Source organism: Salvelinus alpinus, chromosome 2, assembly GCF_045679555.1.
Source record: "Salvelinus alpinus chromosome 2, SLU_Salpinus.1, whole genome shotgun sequence".
NCBI lineage: Eukaryota > Metazoa > Chordata > Actinopteri > Salmoniformes > Salmonidae > Salvelinus > Salvelinus alpinus.
In genome coordinates, this window is record NC_092087.1 from 100462689 (window position 1) to 100477575 (window position 14887).

General features: G+C 48.0%; 1 protein-coding gene across 3 annotated transcripts in view; it reads right to left on the reverse strand.

Moving 5' to 3' along the window:
* Window positions 1-10017: 10017 nt before the first annotated feature.
* Window positions 10018-14887, reverse strand: part of LOC139545822 (3',5'-cyclic-AMP phosphodiesterase 4B-like) — a 38427-nt gene continuing 33557 nt past the window's right edge. Inside the window, exons 17-18 of one of the 3 annotated variants that reach the window (XR_011669148.1) lie at window positions 11077-14770; window positions 10018-10951 (exon numbers count right to left, since the gene is read on the reverse strand). Coding sequence is in view for 1 of the 3 variants with exons in the window: in XM_071354044.1 (XP_071210145.1) it covers window positions 13433-14770 (1338 nt within the window). In the remaining 2 variants the exon portion in view is untranslated. Of the gene's footprint in view, window positions 14771-14887 lie in introns of all 3 variants that reach the window. The other 2 variants (XR_011669149.1, XM_071354044.1) reach the window with 2 other exon arrangements.

Genomic DNA, 14887 nt, shown 5'->3' on the forward strand with positions numbered 1-14887 from the left:
GTTCCTAGTCCACAAGATGACAACCTAAACCTTCTGGTCCCTATCCCAGTGCCTAGTCCACAAGATTAGAACCTGTAACCTGGTCTCTATCCCAGTTCCTAGTCCACAAGATTAGAACCTATAACCTGGTCCCCATCCCAGTTCCTAGTCCACAAGATTAGAACCTGTAACCTCCTGGTCCCCATCCCAGTGCCTAGTCCACAAGATTAGAACCTGTAACCTCCTGGTCCCTATCCCAGTGCCTAGTCCACAAGATTAGAACCTATAACCTGGTCCCCATCCCAGTGCCTAGTCCACAAGATTAGAACCTGTAACCTCCTGGTCCCTATCCCAGTGCCTAGTCCACAAGATTAGAACCTATAACCTGGTCCCCATCCCAGTTCCTAGTCCACAAGATTAGAACCTGTAACCTGGTCTCTATCCCAGTGCCTAGTCCACAAGATTAGAACCTGTAACCTCCTGGTCCCCATCCCAGTGCCTAGTCCACAAGATTAGAACCTGTAACCTCCTGGTCCCATTCCAGTGCCTAGTCCACAAGATTAGAACCTATAACCTGGTCCCCATCCCAGTGCCTAGTCCACAAGATTAGAACCTGTAACCTCCTGGTCCCCATCCCAGTTTCTAGTCCACAAGATTAGAACCTGTAACCTTCTGGTCCCTATCCCAGTGCCTAGTTCACAAGATTAGAACCTGTAACCTGGTCCCTATCCCAGTGCCTAGTCCACAAGATTAGAACATGTAACCTTCTGGTCCCTATCCCAGTGCCTAGTCCACAAGATTAGAACCTGTAACCTGATCCCTATCCCAGTGCCTAGTCCACAAGATTAGAACCTGTAACCTCCTGGTCCCTATCCCAGTTCCTAGTCCACAAGATTAGAACATGTAACCTTCTGGTCCCTATCCCAGTGCCTAGTTCACAAGATTAGAACCTGTAACCTGGTCCCTATCCCAGTGCCTAGTCCACAAGATTAGAACATGTAACCTTCTGGTCCCTATCCCAGTTCATAGTCCACAAGATTAGAACCTGTAACCTGGTCCCTATCCCTGTGCCTAGTCCACAAGATTAGAACCTGTAACTTTCTGGTCCCTATCCTAGTTCCTAGTCCACAAGATTAGAACCTGTAACCTTCTGGTCCCTATCCCAGTTCCTAGTCCACAAGATGAGAACCTGCAACCTTCTGGTCCCTATCCTAGTACCTAGTCCACAAGATTAGAACCTGTAATCTGGTCCCCAGTTCCTAGTCCACAAGATTAGAACCTGTAACCTTCTGGTCCCTATCCCAGTGCCTAGTCCACAAGATTAGAACCTGTAATCTGGTCCCTATCCCAGTTCCTAGTCCACACGATTAAAACCTGTAATCTGGTCCCCATCCCAGTTCCTAGTCCACATAATTAAAACCTGTAACCTTCTGGTCCCTATCCTAGTTCCTAGTCCACAAGATTAGAGCCTGTAATCTGGTCCCCAGTTCCTAGTCCACAAGATTAGAACCTGTAACCTTCTGGTCCCTATCCCAGTGCCTAGTCCACAAGATTAGAACCTGTAATCTGGTCCCTATCCCAGTTCCTAGTCCACAAGATTAAAACCTGTAATCTGGTCCCCATCCCAGTTCTTAGTCCACAAGATTAAAACCTGTAACCTTCTGGTCCCTATCCCAGTTCCTAGTCCACAAGATGACAACCTGCAACCTTCTGGTCCCTATCCCAGTGCCTAGTCCACAAGATTAGAACCTGTAACCTGGTCTCTATCCCAGTTCCTAGTCCACAAGATTAGAACCTATAACCTGGTCCCCATCCCAGTTCCTAGTCCACAAGATTAGAACCTGTAACCTCCTGGTCCCCATCCCAGTGCCTAGTCCACAAGATTAGAACCTGTAACCTCCTGGTCCCTATCCCAGTGCCTAGTCCACAAGATTAGAACCTATAACCTGGTCCCCATCCCAGTGCCTAGTCCACAAGATTAGAACCTGTAACCTCCTGGTCCCAATCCCAGTGCCTAGTCCACAAGATTAGAACCTATAACCTGGTCCCCATCCCAGTTCCAAGTCCACAAGATTAGAACCTGTAACCTGGTCTCTATCCCAGTGCCTAGTCCACAAGATTAGAACCTGTAACCTCCTGGTCCCCATCCCAGTGCCTAGTCCACAAGATTAGAACCTGTAACCTCCTGGTCCCTATCCCAGTGCCTAGTCCACAAGATTAGAACCTATAACCTGGTCCCCATCCCAGTGCCTAGTCCACAAGATTAGAACCTGTAACCTCCTGGTCCCCATCCCAGTTTCTAGTCCACAATATTAGAACCTGTAACCTTCTGGTCCCTATCCCAGTGCCTAGTTCACAAGATTAGAACATGTAACCTTCTGGTCCCTATCCCAGTGCCTAGTCCACAAGATTAGAACCTGTAACCTGATCCCTATCCCAGTTCCTAGTCCACAAGGTTAGAACCTGTAACCTGGTCTCTATCCCAGTTCCTAGTCCACAAGATTAGAACCTATAACCTGGTCCCTATCCCAGTGCCTAGTCCACAAGATTAGAACCTGTAACCTCCTGGTCCCTATCCCAGTTCCTAGTCCACAAGATTAGAACCTGTAACCTGGTCTCTATCCCAGTTCCTAGTCCACAAGATTAGAACCTATAACCTGGTCCCCATCCCAGTTCCTAGTCCACAAGATTAGAACCTGTAACCTCCTGGTCCCCATCCCAGTGCCTAGTCCACAAGATTAGAACCTGTAACCTCCTGGTCCCTATCCCAGTGCCTAGTCCACAAGATTAGAACCTATAACCTGGTCCCCATCCCAGTGCCTAGTCCACAAGATTAGAACCTGTAACCTCCTGGTCCCTATCCCAGTGCCTAGTCCACAAGATTAGAACCTATAACCTGGTCCCCATCCCAGTTCCAAGTCCACAAGATTAGAACCTGTAACCTGGTCTCTATCCCAGTGCCTAGTCCACAAGATTAGAACCTGTAACCTCCTGGTCCCCATCCCAGTGCCTAGTCCACAAGATTAGAACCTGTAACCTCCTGGTCCCTATCCCAGTGCCTAGTCCACAAGATTAGAACCTATAACCTGGTCCCCATCCCAGTGCCTAGTCCACAAGATTAGAACCTGTAACCTCCTGGTTCCCATCCCAGTGCCTAGTCCACAAGATTAGAACCTGTAACCTCCTGGTCCCTATCCCAGTGCCTAGTCCACAAGATTAGAACCTATAACCTGGTCCCCATCCCAGTGCCTAGTCCACAAGATTAGAACCTGTAACCTCCTGGTCCCCATCCCAGTTTCTAGTCCACAATATTAGAACCTGTAACCTTCTGGTCCCTATCCCAGTGCCTAGTTCACAAGATTAGAACCTGTAACCTGGTCCCTATCCCAGTGCCTAGTCCACAAGATTAGAACATGTAACCTTCTGGTCCCTATCCCAGTGCCTAGTCCACAAGATTAGAACCTGTAACCTGATCCCTATCCCAGTGCCTAGTCCACAAGATTAGAACCTGTAACCTCCTGGTCCCTATCCCAGTTCCTAGTCCACAAGATTAGAACCTGTAACCTTCTGGTCCCTATCCCAGTGCCTAGTCCACAAGATTAGAACCTGTAATCTGGTCCCGATCCCAGTTCCTAGTCCACAAGATTAAAACCTGTATTTGGTCCCCATCCCAGTTCCTAGTCCACAAGATTAAAACCTGTAACCTTCTGGTCCCTATCCCAGTTCCTAGTCCACAAGATGACAACCTGCAATCTTCTGGTCCCTATCCCAGTGCCTAGTCCACAAGATTAGAACCTGTAACCTGGTCTCTATCCCAGTTCCTAGTCCACAAGATTAGAACCTATAACCTGGTCCCCATCCCAGTTCCTAGTCCACAAGATTAGAACCTGTAACCTCCTGGTCCCCATCCCAGTGCCTAGTCCACAAGATTAGAACCTGTAACCTCCTGGTCCCTATCCCAGTGCCTAGTCCACAAGATTAGAACCTGTAACCTGGTCCCTATCCCAGTTCCTAGTCCACAAGGTTAGAACCTGTAACCTGGTCTCTATCCCAGTTCCTAGTCCACAAGATTAGAACCTATAACCTGGTCCCTATCCCAGTGCCTAGTCCACAAGATTAGAACCTGTAACCTCCTGGTCCCTACCTCAGTTCCTAGTCCACAAGATTAGAACCTGTAACCTGGTCTCTATCCCAGTTCCTAGTCCACAAGATTAGAACCTATAACCTGGTCCCCATCCCAGTTCCTAGTCCACAAGATTAGAACCTGTAACCTCCTGGTCCCCATCCCAGTGCCTAGTCCACAAGATTAGAACCTGTAACCTCCTGGTCCCTATCCCAGTGCCTAGTCCACAAGATTAGAACCTATAACCTGGTCCCCATCCCAGTTCCTAGTCCACAAGATTAGAACCTGTAACCTCCTGGTCCCTATCCCAGTTCCTAGTCCACAAGGTTAGAACCTGTAACCTGGTCTCTATCCCAGTGCCTAGTCCACAAGATTAGAACCTGTAACCTCCTGGTCCCCATCCCAGTGCCTAGTCCACAAGATTAGAACCTGTAACCTCCTGGTCCCTATCCCAGTGCCTAGTCCACAAGATTAGAACCTATAACCTGGTCCCCATCCCAGTGCCTAGTCCACAAGATTAGAACCTGTAACCTCCTGGTCCCCATCCCAGTTTCTAGTCCACAAGATTAGAACCTGTAACCTCCTGGTCCCTATCCCAGTGCCTAGTCCACAAGATTAGAACCTGTAACCTGGTCCCTATCCCAGTTCCTAGTCCACAAGGTTAGAACCTGTAACCTGGTCTCTATCCCAGTTCCTAGTCCACAAGATTAGAACCTATAACCTGGTCCCTATCCCAGTGCCTAGTCCACAAGATTAGAACCTGTAACCTCCTGGTCCCTATCCCAGTTCCTAGTCCACAAGATGACAACCTAAACCTTCTGGTCCCTATCCCAGTGCCTAGTCCACAAGATTAGAACCTGTAACCTGGTCTCTATCCCAGTTCCTAGTCCACAAGATTAGAACCTATAACCTGGTCCCCATCCCAGTTCCTAGTCCACAAGATTAGAACCTGTAACCTCCTGGTCCCCATCCCAGTGCCTAGTCCACAAGATTAGAACCTGTAACCTCCTGGTCCCTATCCCAGTGCCTAGTCCACAAGATTAGAACCTATAACCTGGTCCCCATCCCAGTGCCTAGTCCACAAGATTAGAACCTGTAACCTCCTGGTCCCTATCCCAGTGCCTAGTCCACAAGATTAGAACCTATAACCTGGTCCCCATCCCAGTTCCTAGTCCACAAGATTAGAACCTGTAACCTGGTCTCTATCCCAGTGCCTAGTCCACAAGATTAGAACCTGTAACCTCCTGGTCCCCATCCCAGTGCCTAGTCCACAAGATTAGAACCTGTAACCTCCTGGTCCCATTCCAGTGCCTAGTCCACAAGATTAGAACCTATAACCTGGTCCCCATCCCAGTGCCTAGTCCACAAGATTAGAACCTGTAACCTCCTGGTCCCCATCCCAGTTTCTAGTCCACAAGATTAGAACCTGTAACCTTCTGGTCCCTATCCCAGTGCCTAGTTCACAAGATTAGAACCTGTAACCTGGTCCCTATCCCAGTGCCTAGTCCACAAGATTAGAACATGTAACCTTCTGGTCCCTATCCCAGTGCCTAGTCCACAAGATTAGAACCTGTAACCTGATCCCTATCCCAGTGCCTAGTCCACAAGATTAGAACCTGTAACCTCCTGGTCCCTATCCCAGTTCCTAGTCCACAAGATTAGAACATGTAACCTTCTGGTCCCTATCCCAGTGCCTAGTTCACAAGATTAGAACCTGTAACCTGGTCCCTATCCCAGTGCCTAGTCCACAAGATTAGAACATGTAACCTTCTGGTCCCTATCCCAGTTCATAGTCCACAAGATTAGAACCTGTAACCTGGTCCCTATCCCTGTGCCTAGTCCACAAGATTAGAACCTGTAACTTTCTGGTCCCTATCCTAGTTCCTAGTCCACAAGATTAGAACCTGTAACCTTCTGGTCCCTATCCCAGTTCCTAGTCCACAAGATGAGAACCTGCAACCTTCTGGTCCCTATCCTAGTACCTAGTCCACAAGATTAGAACCTGTAATCTGGTCCCCAGTTCCTAGTCCACAAGATTAGAACCTGTAACCTTCTGGTCCCTATCCCAGTGCCTAGTCCACAAGATTAGAACCTGTAATCTGGTCCCTATCCCAGTTCCTAGTCCACACGATTAAAACCTGTAATCTGGTCCCCATCCCAGTTCCTAGTCCACATAATTAAAACCTGTAACCTTCTGGTCCCTATCCTAGTTCCTAGTCCACAAGATTAGAGCCTGTAATCTGGTCCCCAGTTCCTAGTCCACAAGATTAGAACCTGTAACCTTCTGGTCCCTATCCCAGTGCCTAGTCCACAAGATTAGAACCTGTAATCTGGTCCCTATCCCAGTTCTTAGTCCACAAGATTAAAACCTGTAACCTTCTGGTCCCTATCCCAGTTCCTAGTCCACAAGATGACAACCTGCAACCTTCTGGTCCCTATCCCAGTGCCTAGTCCACAAGATTAGAACCTGTAACCTGGTCTCTATCCCAGTTCCTAGTCCACAAGATTAGAACCTATAACCTGGTGGTCCCTATCCCAGTTCCTAGTCCACAAGATTAGAACCTGTAACCTCCTGGTCCCCATCCCAGTGCCTAGTCCACAAGATTAGAACCTGTAACCTCCTGGTCCCTATCCCAGTGCCTAGTCCACAAGATTAGAACCTGTAATCTGGTCCCTATCCCAGTTCCTAGTCCACACGATTAAAACCTGTAATCTGGTCCCCATCCCAGTTCCTAGTCCACATAATTAAAACCTGTAACCTTCTGGTCCCTATCCTAGTTCCTAGTCCACAAGATTAGAGCCTGTAATCTGGTCCCCATCCCAGTGCCTAGTCCACAAGATTAGAACCTGTAACCTCCTGGTCCCAATCCCAGTGCCTAGTCCACAAGATTAGAACCTATAACCTGGTCCCCATCCCAGTTCCAAGTCCACAAGATTAGAACCTGTAACCTGGTCTCTATCCCAGTGCCTAGTCCACAAGATTAGAACCTGTAACCTCCTGGTCCCCATCCCAGTGCCTAGTCCACAAGATTAGAACATATAACCTGGTCCCCATCCCAGTGCCTAGTCCACAAGATTAGAACCTGTAACCTCCTGGTCCCCATCCCAGTTTCTAGTCCACAATATTAGAACCTGTAACCTTCTGGTCCCTATCCCAGTGCCTAGTTCACAAGATTAGAACATGTAACCTTCTGGTCCCTATCCCAGTGCCTAGTCCACAAGATTAGAACCTGTAACCTGATCCCTATCCCAGTTCCTAGTCCACAAGGTTAGAACCTGTAACCTGGTCTCTATCCCAGTTCCTAGTCCACAAGATTAGAACCTATAACCTGGTCCCTATCCCAGTGCCTAGTCCACAAGATTAGAACCTGTAACCTCCTGGTCCCTATCCCAGTTCCTAGTCCACAAGATTAGAACCTGTAACCTGGTCTCTATCCCAGTTCCTAGTCCACAAGATTAGAACCTATAACCTGGTCCCCATCCCAGTTCCTAGTCCACAAGATTAGAACCTGTAACCTCCTGGTCCCCATCCCAGTGCCTAGTCCACAAGATTAGAACCTGTAACCTCCTGGTCCCTATCCCAGTGCCTAGTCCACAAGATTAGAACCTATAACCTGGTCCCCATCCCAGTGCCTAGTCCACAAGATTAGAACCTGTAACCTCCTGGTCCCTATCCCAGTGCCTAGTCCACAAGATTAGAACCTATAACCTGGTCCCCATCCCAGTTCCAAGTCCACAAGATTAGAACCTGTAACCTGGTCTCTATCCCAGTGCCTAGTCCACAAGATTAGAACCTGTAACCTCCTGGTCCCCATCCCAGTGCCTAGTCCACAAGATTAGAACCTGTAACCTCCTGGTCCCTATCCCAGTGCCTAGTCCACAAGATTAGAACCTATAACCTGGTCCCCATCCCAGTGCCTAGTCCACAAGATTAGAACCTGTAACCTCCTGGTTCCCATCCCAGTGCCTAGTCCACAAGATTAGAACCTGTAACCTTCTGGTCCCTATCCCAGTGCCTAGTCCACAAGATTAGAACCTATAACCAGGTCCCCATCCCAGTGCCTAGTCCACAAGATTAGAACCTGTAACCTCCTGGTCCCCATCCCAGTGCCTAGTCCACAAGATTAGAACCTGTAACCTCCTGGTCCCCATCCCAGTTTCTAGTCCACAATATTAGAACCTGTAACCTTCTGGTCCCTATCCCAGTGCCTAGTTCACAAGATTAGAACCTGTAACCTGGTCCCTATCCCAGTGCCTAGTCCACAAGATTAGAACCTGTAACCTGATCCCTATCCCAGTGCCTAGTCCACAAGATTAGAACCTGTAACCTCCTGGTCCCTATCCCAGTTCCTAGTCCACAAGATTAGAACCTGTAACCTTCTGGTCCCTATCCCAGTGCCTAGTTCACAAGATTAGAACCTGTAACCTGGTCCCTATCCCAGTGCCTAGTCCACAAGATTAGAACATGTAACCTTCTGGTCCCTATCCCAGTTCATAGTCCACAAGATTAGAACCTGTAACCTGGTCCCTATCCCTGTGCCTAGTCCACAAGATTAGAACCTGTAACTTTCTGGTCCCTATCCTAGTTCCTAGTCCACAAGATTAGAACCTGTAACCTGCTGGTCCCTATCCCAGTTCCTAGTCCACAAGATGAGAACCTGCAACCTTCTGGTCCCTATCCTAGTTCCTAGTCCACAAGATTAGAACCTGTAATCTGGTCCCCAGTTCCTAGTCCACAAGATTAGAACCTGTAACCTTCTGGTCCCTATCCCAGTGCCTAGTCCACAAGATTAGAATCTGTAATCTGGTCCCTATCCCAGTTCCTAGTCCACAAGATTAAAACCTGTAATCTGGTCCCCATCCCAGTTCCTAGTCCACATAATTAAAACCTGTAACCTTCTGGTCCCTATCCTAGTTCCTAGTCCACAAGATTAGAACCTGTAATCTGGTCCCCAGTTCCTAGTCCACAAGATTAGAACCTGTAACCTTCTGGTCCCTATCCCAGTGCCTAGTCCACAAGATTAGAACCTGTGATCTGGTCCCTATCCCAGTTCCTAGTCCACAAGATTAAAACCTGTAATCTGGTCCCCATCCCAGTTCTTAGTCCACAAGTTTAAAACCTGTAACCTTCTGGTCCCTATCCCAGTTCCTAGTCCACAAGGTTAGAACCTGTAACCTGGTCTCTATCCCAGTTCCTAGTCCACAAGATTAGAACCTATAACCTGGTCCCCATCCCAGTTCCTAGTCCACAAGATTAGAACCTGTAACCTCCTGGTCCCCATCCCAGTTTCTAGTCCACAAGATTAGAACCTGTAACCTTCTGGTCCCCATCCCAGTTCCTAGTCCACAAGATTAGAACCTGTAACCTTCTGGTCCCCATCCCAGTGCCTAGTCCACAAGATTAGAACCTGTAACCTTCTGGTCCCCATCCCAGTGCACTAACAGGGGGGAAAGCACCAGTCAATGACTCATTTGGAACGTCAGTAGATTAAAAAAAGTGATTTGTTCAGGTTGGAAAACAAAAGTCACAACTGGGATTCAAACTGGCAACCATGTGGGTCACTACCCGTGTGTAATGCCCTCCATCCTACCACCAGTAAGACCTTTTCTTATTTGACTCTCCCTGTAAACCCCTTCACACTGGCCTGTCACTAAGCTCTGCCCACGGAGCTTTTTTCATCCAATCAATTCATCCCTGACTGTATTTGCCAATGGGCTCTCCTTCCTCCCAACGTGTTGCGCTTGTTCATTTTCCTTCACTGATTTGAAAGGAAATGACATGCCCCCAACAATACAATGCTTTGAGATTTTGGTGGGAAGTAGTGAACGAGTGTATTGAGTGTACATTTAATATTGGTACACACCCCAGGAAGATCTGATCACAGTCAGTTATTTTATCTACGTTTACATTTGACTCATTTAGCAGACATATTTATTGTTAAATATTGTATGCAGATATGCAGCAGGGTCCGTCTGATAAAGTGCCAAATACAGATTTACAAAACAACAACAGAGATGGTGGAAGACCCTGGCTGCGTCCCAAATTACTCCCTATTCTCTATGCTCTGTAGTGCACTACTTTGGACCATATATAGGAAATCGGATGCCATTTGGGATGCAGGCACTCTCTCCCCCAACCCTGGTCCCAACCCAGCCCCAACCCTGGTCCCACAGTGCATTGCTTTAGAGGAAAGTGGCCGACGTTAAACTGATCTTTGATTAGTGTCTACGGGCAACTTCCAACTTGAGCCCAGGGTAAAGGATGACCTATGACCTCAGGGTAAAGGATGGACTATGACCTCAGGGTAAAGGATGGACTATGACCTCAGGGTAAAGGATGGACTATGACCTCAGGGTAAAGGATGGACTATGACCTCAGGGTAAAGGATGGGCCATGACCTCAGGGTAAAGGATGGGCTATGACCTCAGGGTAAAGGATGGACTATGACCTCAGGGTAAAGGATGGGCTATGACCTCAGGGTAAAGGATGGACCATGACCTCAGGGTAAAGGATGGGCTATGACCTCAGGGTAAATGATGGACCATGACCTCAGGGTAAAGGATGGACCATGACCTCAGGGTAAAGGATGGACCATGACCTCAGGGTAAAGGATGAGCTATGACCTCAGGGTAAAGGATGACCTATGACCTCAGGGTAAAGGATGGACTATGACCTCAGGGTAAAGGATGGACTATGACCTCAGGGTAAAGGATGGGCTATGACCTCAGGGTAAAGGATGGACTATGACCTCAGGGTAAAGGATGAGCTATGACCTCAGGGTAAAGGATGGACTATGACCTCAGGGTAAAGGATGGACTATGACCTCAGGGTAAAGGATGGACCATGACCTCAGGGTAAAGGATGGACCATGACCTCAGGGTAAAGGATGGACTATGACCTCAGGGTAAATGATGGACCATGACCTCAGGGTAAAGGATGGACTATGACCTCAGGGTAAAGGATGGGCCATGACCTCAGGGTAAAGGATGGGCTATGACCTCAGGGTAAAGGATGGACCATGACCTCAGGGTAAAGGATGGACTATGACCTCAGGGTAAAGGATGGACTATGACCTCAGGGTAAAGGATGGACCATGACCTCAGGGTAAAGGATGGACTATGACCTCAGGGTAAAGGATGGGCTATGACCTCAGGGTAAAGGATGGACCATGACCTCAGGGTAAAGGATGGACTATGACCTCAGGGTAAAGGATGGACTATGACCTCAGGGTAAAGGATGGACCATGACCTCAGGGTAAAGGATGGACCATGACCTCAGGGTAAAGGATGGACTATGACCTCAGGGTAAATGATGGACCATGACCTCAGGGTAAAGGATGGACCATGACCTCAGGGTAAAGGATGGACTATGACCTCAGGGTAAAGGATGGACCATGACCTCATGGTAAAGGATGGACTATGACCTCAGGGTAAAGGATGGACCATGACCTCAGGGTAAAGGATGGGCTATGACCTCAGGGTAAAGGATGGACTATGACCTCAGGGTAAAGGATGACCTATGACCTCAGGGTAAAGGATGACCTATGACCTCAGGGTAAAGAAGGTTCCTCTATTTTTGCATTTATTTTTTTCAATTCCGACAAAAATGGAAGAAATAAAGTCCAGTTGAATCCAGTCTTGGGTTACAAATGTCTCTTAGATATGAAGTATACATACACCAACACCTGTATTTCCATGTCTGGGTCCCAAATGGCACCCTATTCCCTATGTAGTGCACTACTTTTGACCAGGGCCCTTTTGGGAGACAGCCTATAAGTCGCATCAAGATAGATAGAGTACTCTCTATCTATTTTAGTGTGCCCAAAAGCCTGTTTTAACATGGGCAGTAACATTGAGGACTTTCACCATTTTGAAGTAGTCAACTGGGTGGGACTTCCTGTGGGTTAAGGAAGGATCACATAATTCCATCGAGGTCATCAGCCAATGAATTATACTGGTGAGCAAACATTCCATAACTGCAGGCCAACCGTGGCTTTAAACCTGTTCAAATAACACACTCCAGGGGGCAGTACGCACCCTTTCAGTTTCTTTTCCAACTCATAGAAGTAGTAAAAGAAGAAAATGAACTACTTCAAAATGGAGATGACCACAGTGGTGGTGCCTGTGCGCTCACATACGGCATAATGGGACAGATACAATGTTGTGATCTCTTAATAACATCTCTATGATGGCAGGAATCAATGTGACCTTTTGACCTCTATATTGGGTTATTTTCTTTCTTTGATGCTCAAGACTGTGGATCCAAATAAATTATTAAAAGTGTTCCAGTGTGTTCTTGCTCCAGAATCCCCTAGGTACAGATCTAGGATCAGCTTCCCCCTCCCCCAATCCTAACATTAACCATTAGTGGGGGACAATGTTAAACTGACCCAAGATCAGTGTCTAGGGGCAACTTCACCCTTCTCCATGTTTATTAGTCCAATGGAGTCCCGAAAGAGCATTGTTTATTGTTTTGCATGTGCTGGCCGGTGGGTGACTGTGTGTTACAGTGTGTGTTACAGTCTTAATAGTCCGTATTGCTACAAAAGAGCTGTTAAAAGAAGGTTCCCCCTGGTGGCAGTGGTCCATGTACAAAGGCTATAGATCATGAAGACTGAACGTCTGCATTCCAAATGGCAACCTATTCCCTATGTAGGTGCACTACTTTTGACCAGAGCCCTTTGTGCAGTATATAGGGAATAGGTTGTCATTTGAGACACAGTCCATGGCCTTGGTTGGGCGAGGCAGACACTGCCTCAGGTGTCAGGGCAGGTGACATCACTTTGTTCCACGGTGGGATAATGTTTACTAGCCAGCTACCTCACACCTGCAACACAAACCTCTGTTTGTCCCACAGTTCAGCCTGGTGCCCTGTTCTGTAGTACAGTACTGTTGTACAGTAACCGCCCTGCTCTGTAGTACAGTACTGTTGTACAGTAAACGCCCTGTTCAGTAACAGGTAGAGCCTCTGCCAAGGGGTCCAGGTCTTAATGGCCCAGGAGGTAGTGCTCTTAGCTTACCCTGTAAACACAGAGAACTGGAGGTGGAAGTGGAGGCGTTGTCATTATGAGTCCTTTCTAGTCCACCTCTTCCTCCATCTCTGTCCATCCAGACCTCCACTGGGTCTATAGTCCACCTCTTCCTCCATCTCTCCTCCTCTTCCTCCATCTCTCCTCCTCTTCTTCATCTCTCCTCCTCTTCTTCATCTCTCCTCCTCTTCCTCCATCACTCCTCCATTGGGTCTGATTTAGCTTCTCTGGTCTTTTATCTATTCTTTTTTAATCTCATTTCCAATTAACTTTCCTCTTTCTCACCTTCCTCCTTTTCCTCTCATTCTCCTCCTTCTTTCTTCCCCACCTCCTCCTCCTCCTCATCCTCCTCTTCTTTCTCCCCCTCCTCTCCTTCTTTCTCCTCATCCCCCTCTTCTTTCTCCCCCTCCTCTACTTCTTTCTCCTCATCCTCCTCTTCTTTCTCCCCCTCCTCATCCTCCTCTTCTTTCTCCCCCTCCTCTCCTTCTTTCTCCTCATCCTCCTCTTCTTCCTCCTCCTCCTCCTCCTCCTCCTCTTCTTTCTCCCCCTCCTCTCCTTCTTTCTCCTCATCCTCCTCTTCTTTCTCCCCCTCCTCTCCTTCTTTCTCCTCATCATCCTCTTCTTTCTCCCCCTCCTCTCCTTCTTTCTCCCCCTCCTCTCCTTCTTTCTCCTCCTTTTCTTCTCCTTCTGCCTCCCCCTGTTCCTCTCCTTCTTCCTCCTCCTCCTCTTCTTCACCTTCCTCCTCCCGTTTCTCCTCTCCTCTTCCTTCCTCCTCCCTCTCTTCTCCTTCCTCCTGCTCCTCCCCAACACAGTCTCGTTCTCCATTTTGGTTCTCCACATCTCCATTTTCTTTGACATCCTCCTCTCCTCTATCTTCCTCCTCCACTTCTTCAACATGTTCCTCCTCCTCTCCTCTATCTTCTCCCTCCACTTCTTCAACATGGTTCTCCTCCTCCTCCTCTTCAACATGGTTCTCCTCCTCCTCCTCTTCAACATGGTTCTCCTCCTCCTCCTCTTCAACATGGTTCTCCTCCTCCTCCTCTTCAACATGGTTCTCCTTCTCCTCCTCTTCAACATGGTTTTCCTCCTTCTCCTCTTCAACATGGTCCTCCTCTTCAACATGGTTTTCCTCCTTCTCCTCTTCAATATGGTCCTCCTCTTCAACATGGTTCTCCTCCTCCTCTTCTTCAACATGGGCCTCCTCCGCCTCCTCCTCTTCAAAATGTTCCTCCACCTCCTCCTCTTCAACATGGTCCTCCTCCTCTTCAACATGGTTCTCCTCCTCCTCTTCAACATGGTTCTCCTCCTTCTCCTCTTCAACATGGTCCTCCTCCTCTTCAACATGGTCCTCCTCCTCTTCAACATGGTTCTCCTCTTCTTCAACATGGTTCTTCTCCTCCTCTTCAACATGGTTCTCCTCCTTCTCCTTTTCAACATGGTCCTCCTCTTCAACATGGTTCTCCTCCACCTCTTCAACATGGTCCTTCTCCTCTTCAACATGGTCCTTCTCCCCTTCTTCAACATGGTCCTCCTTTGAATGGTCCTGGTTTCCGTTCTCCTGTCTGACCGTGTGGTTGGACCCGTTGGGTTGTTGTATGTGGTTGTGGTTGAGCTCCACATCTTCCAGTGCCAGCTCAAACTGGGAGAATACAGAGAAGACAGTAGATTGATAGTTAGTTAACATGTCAAAGTCATTGATAAAGAGAAGACAGTAGATTGATAGTTAGTTAACATGTCAAAGTCATTGATAAAGAGA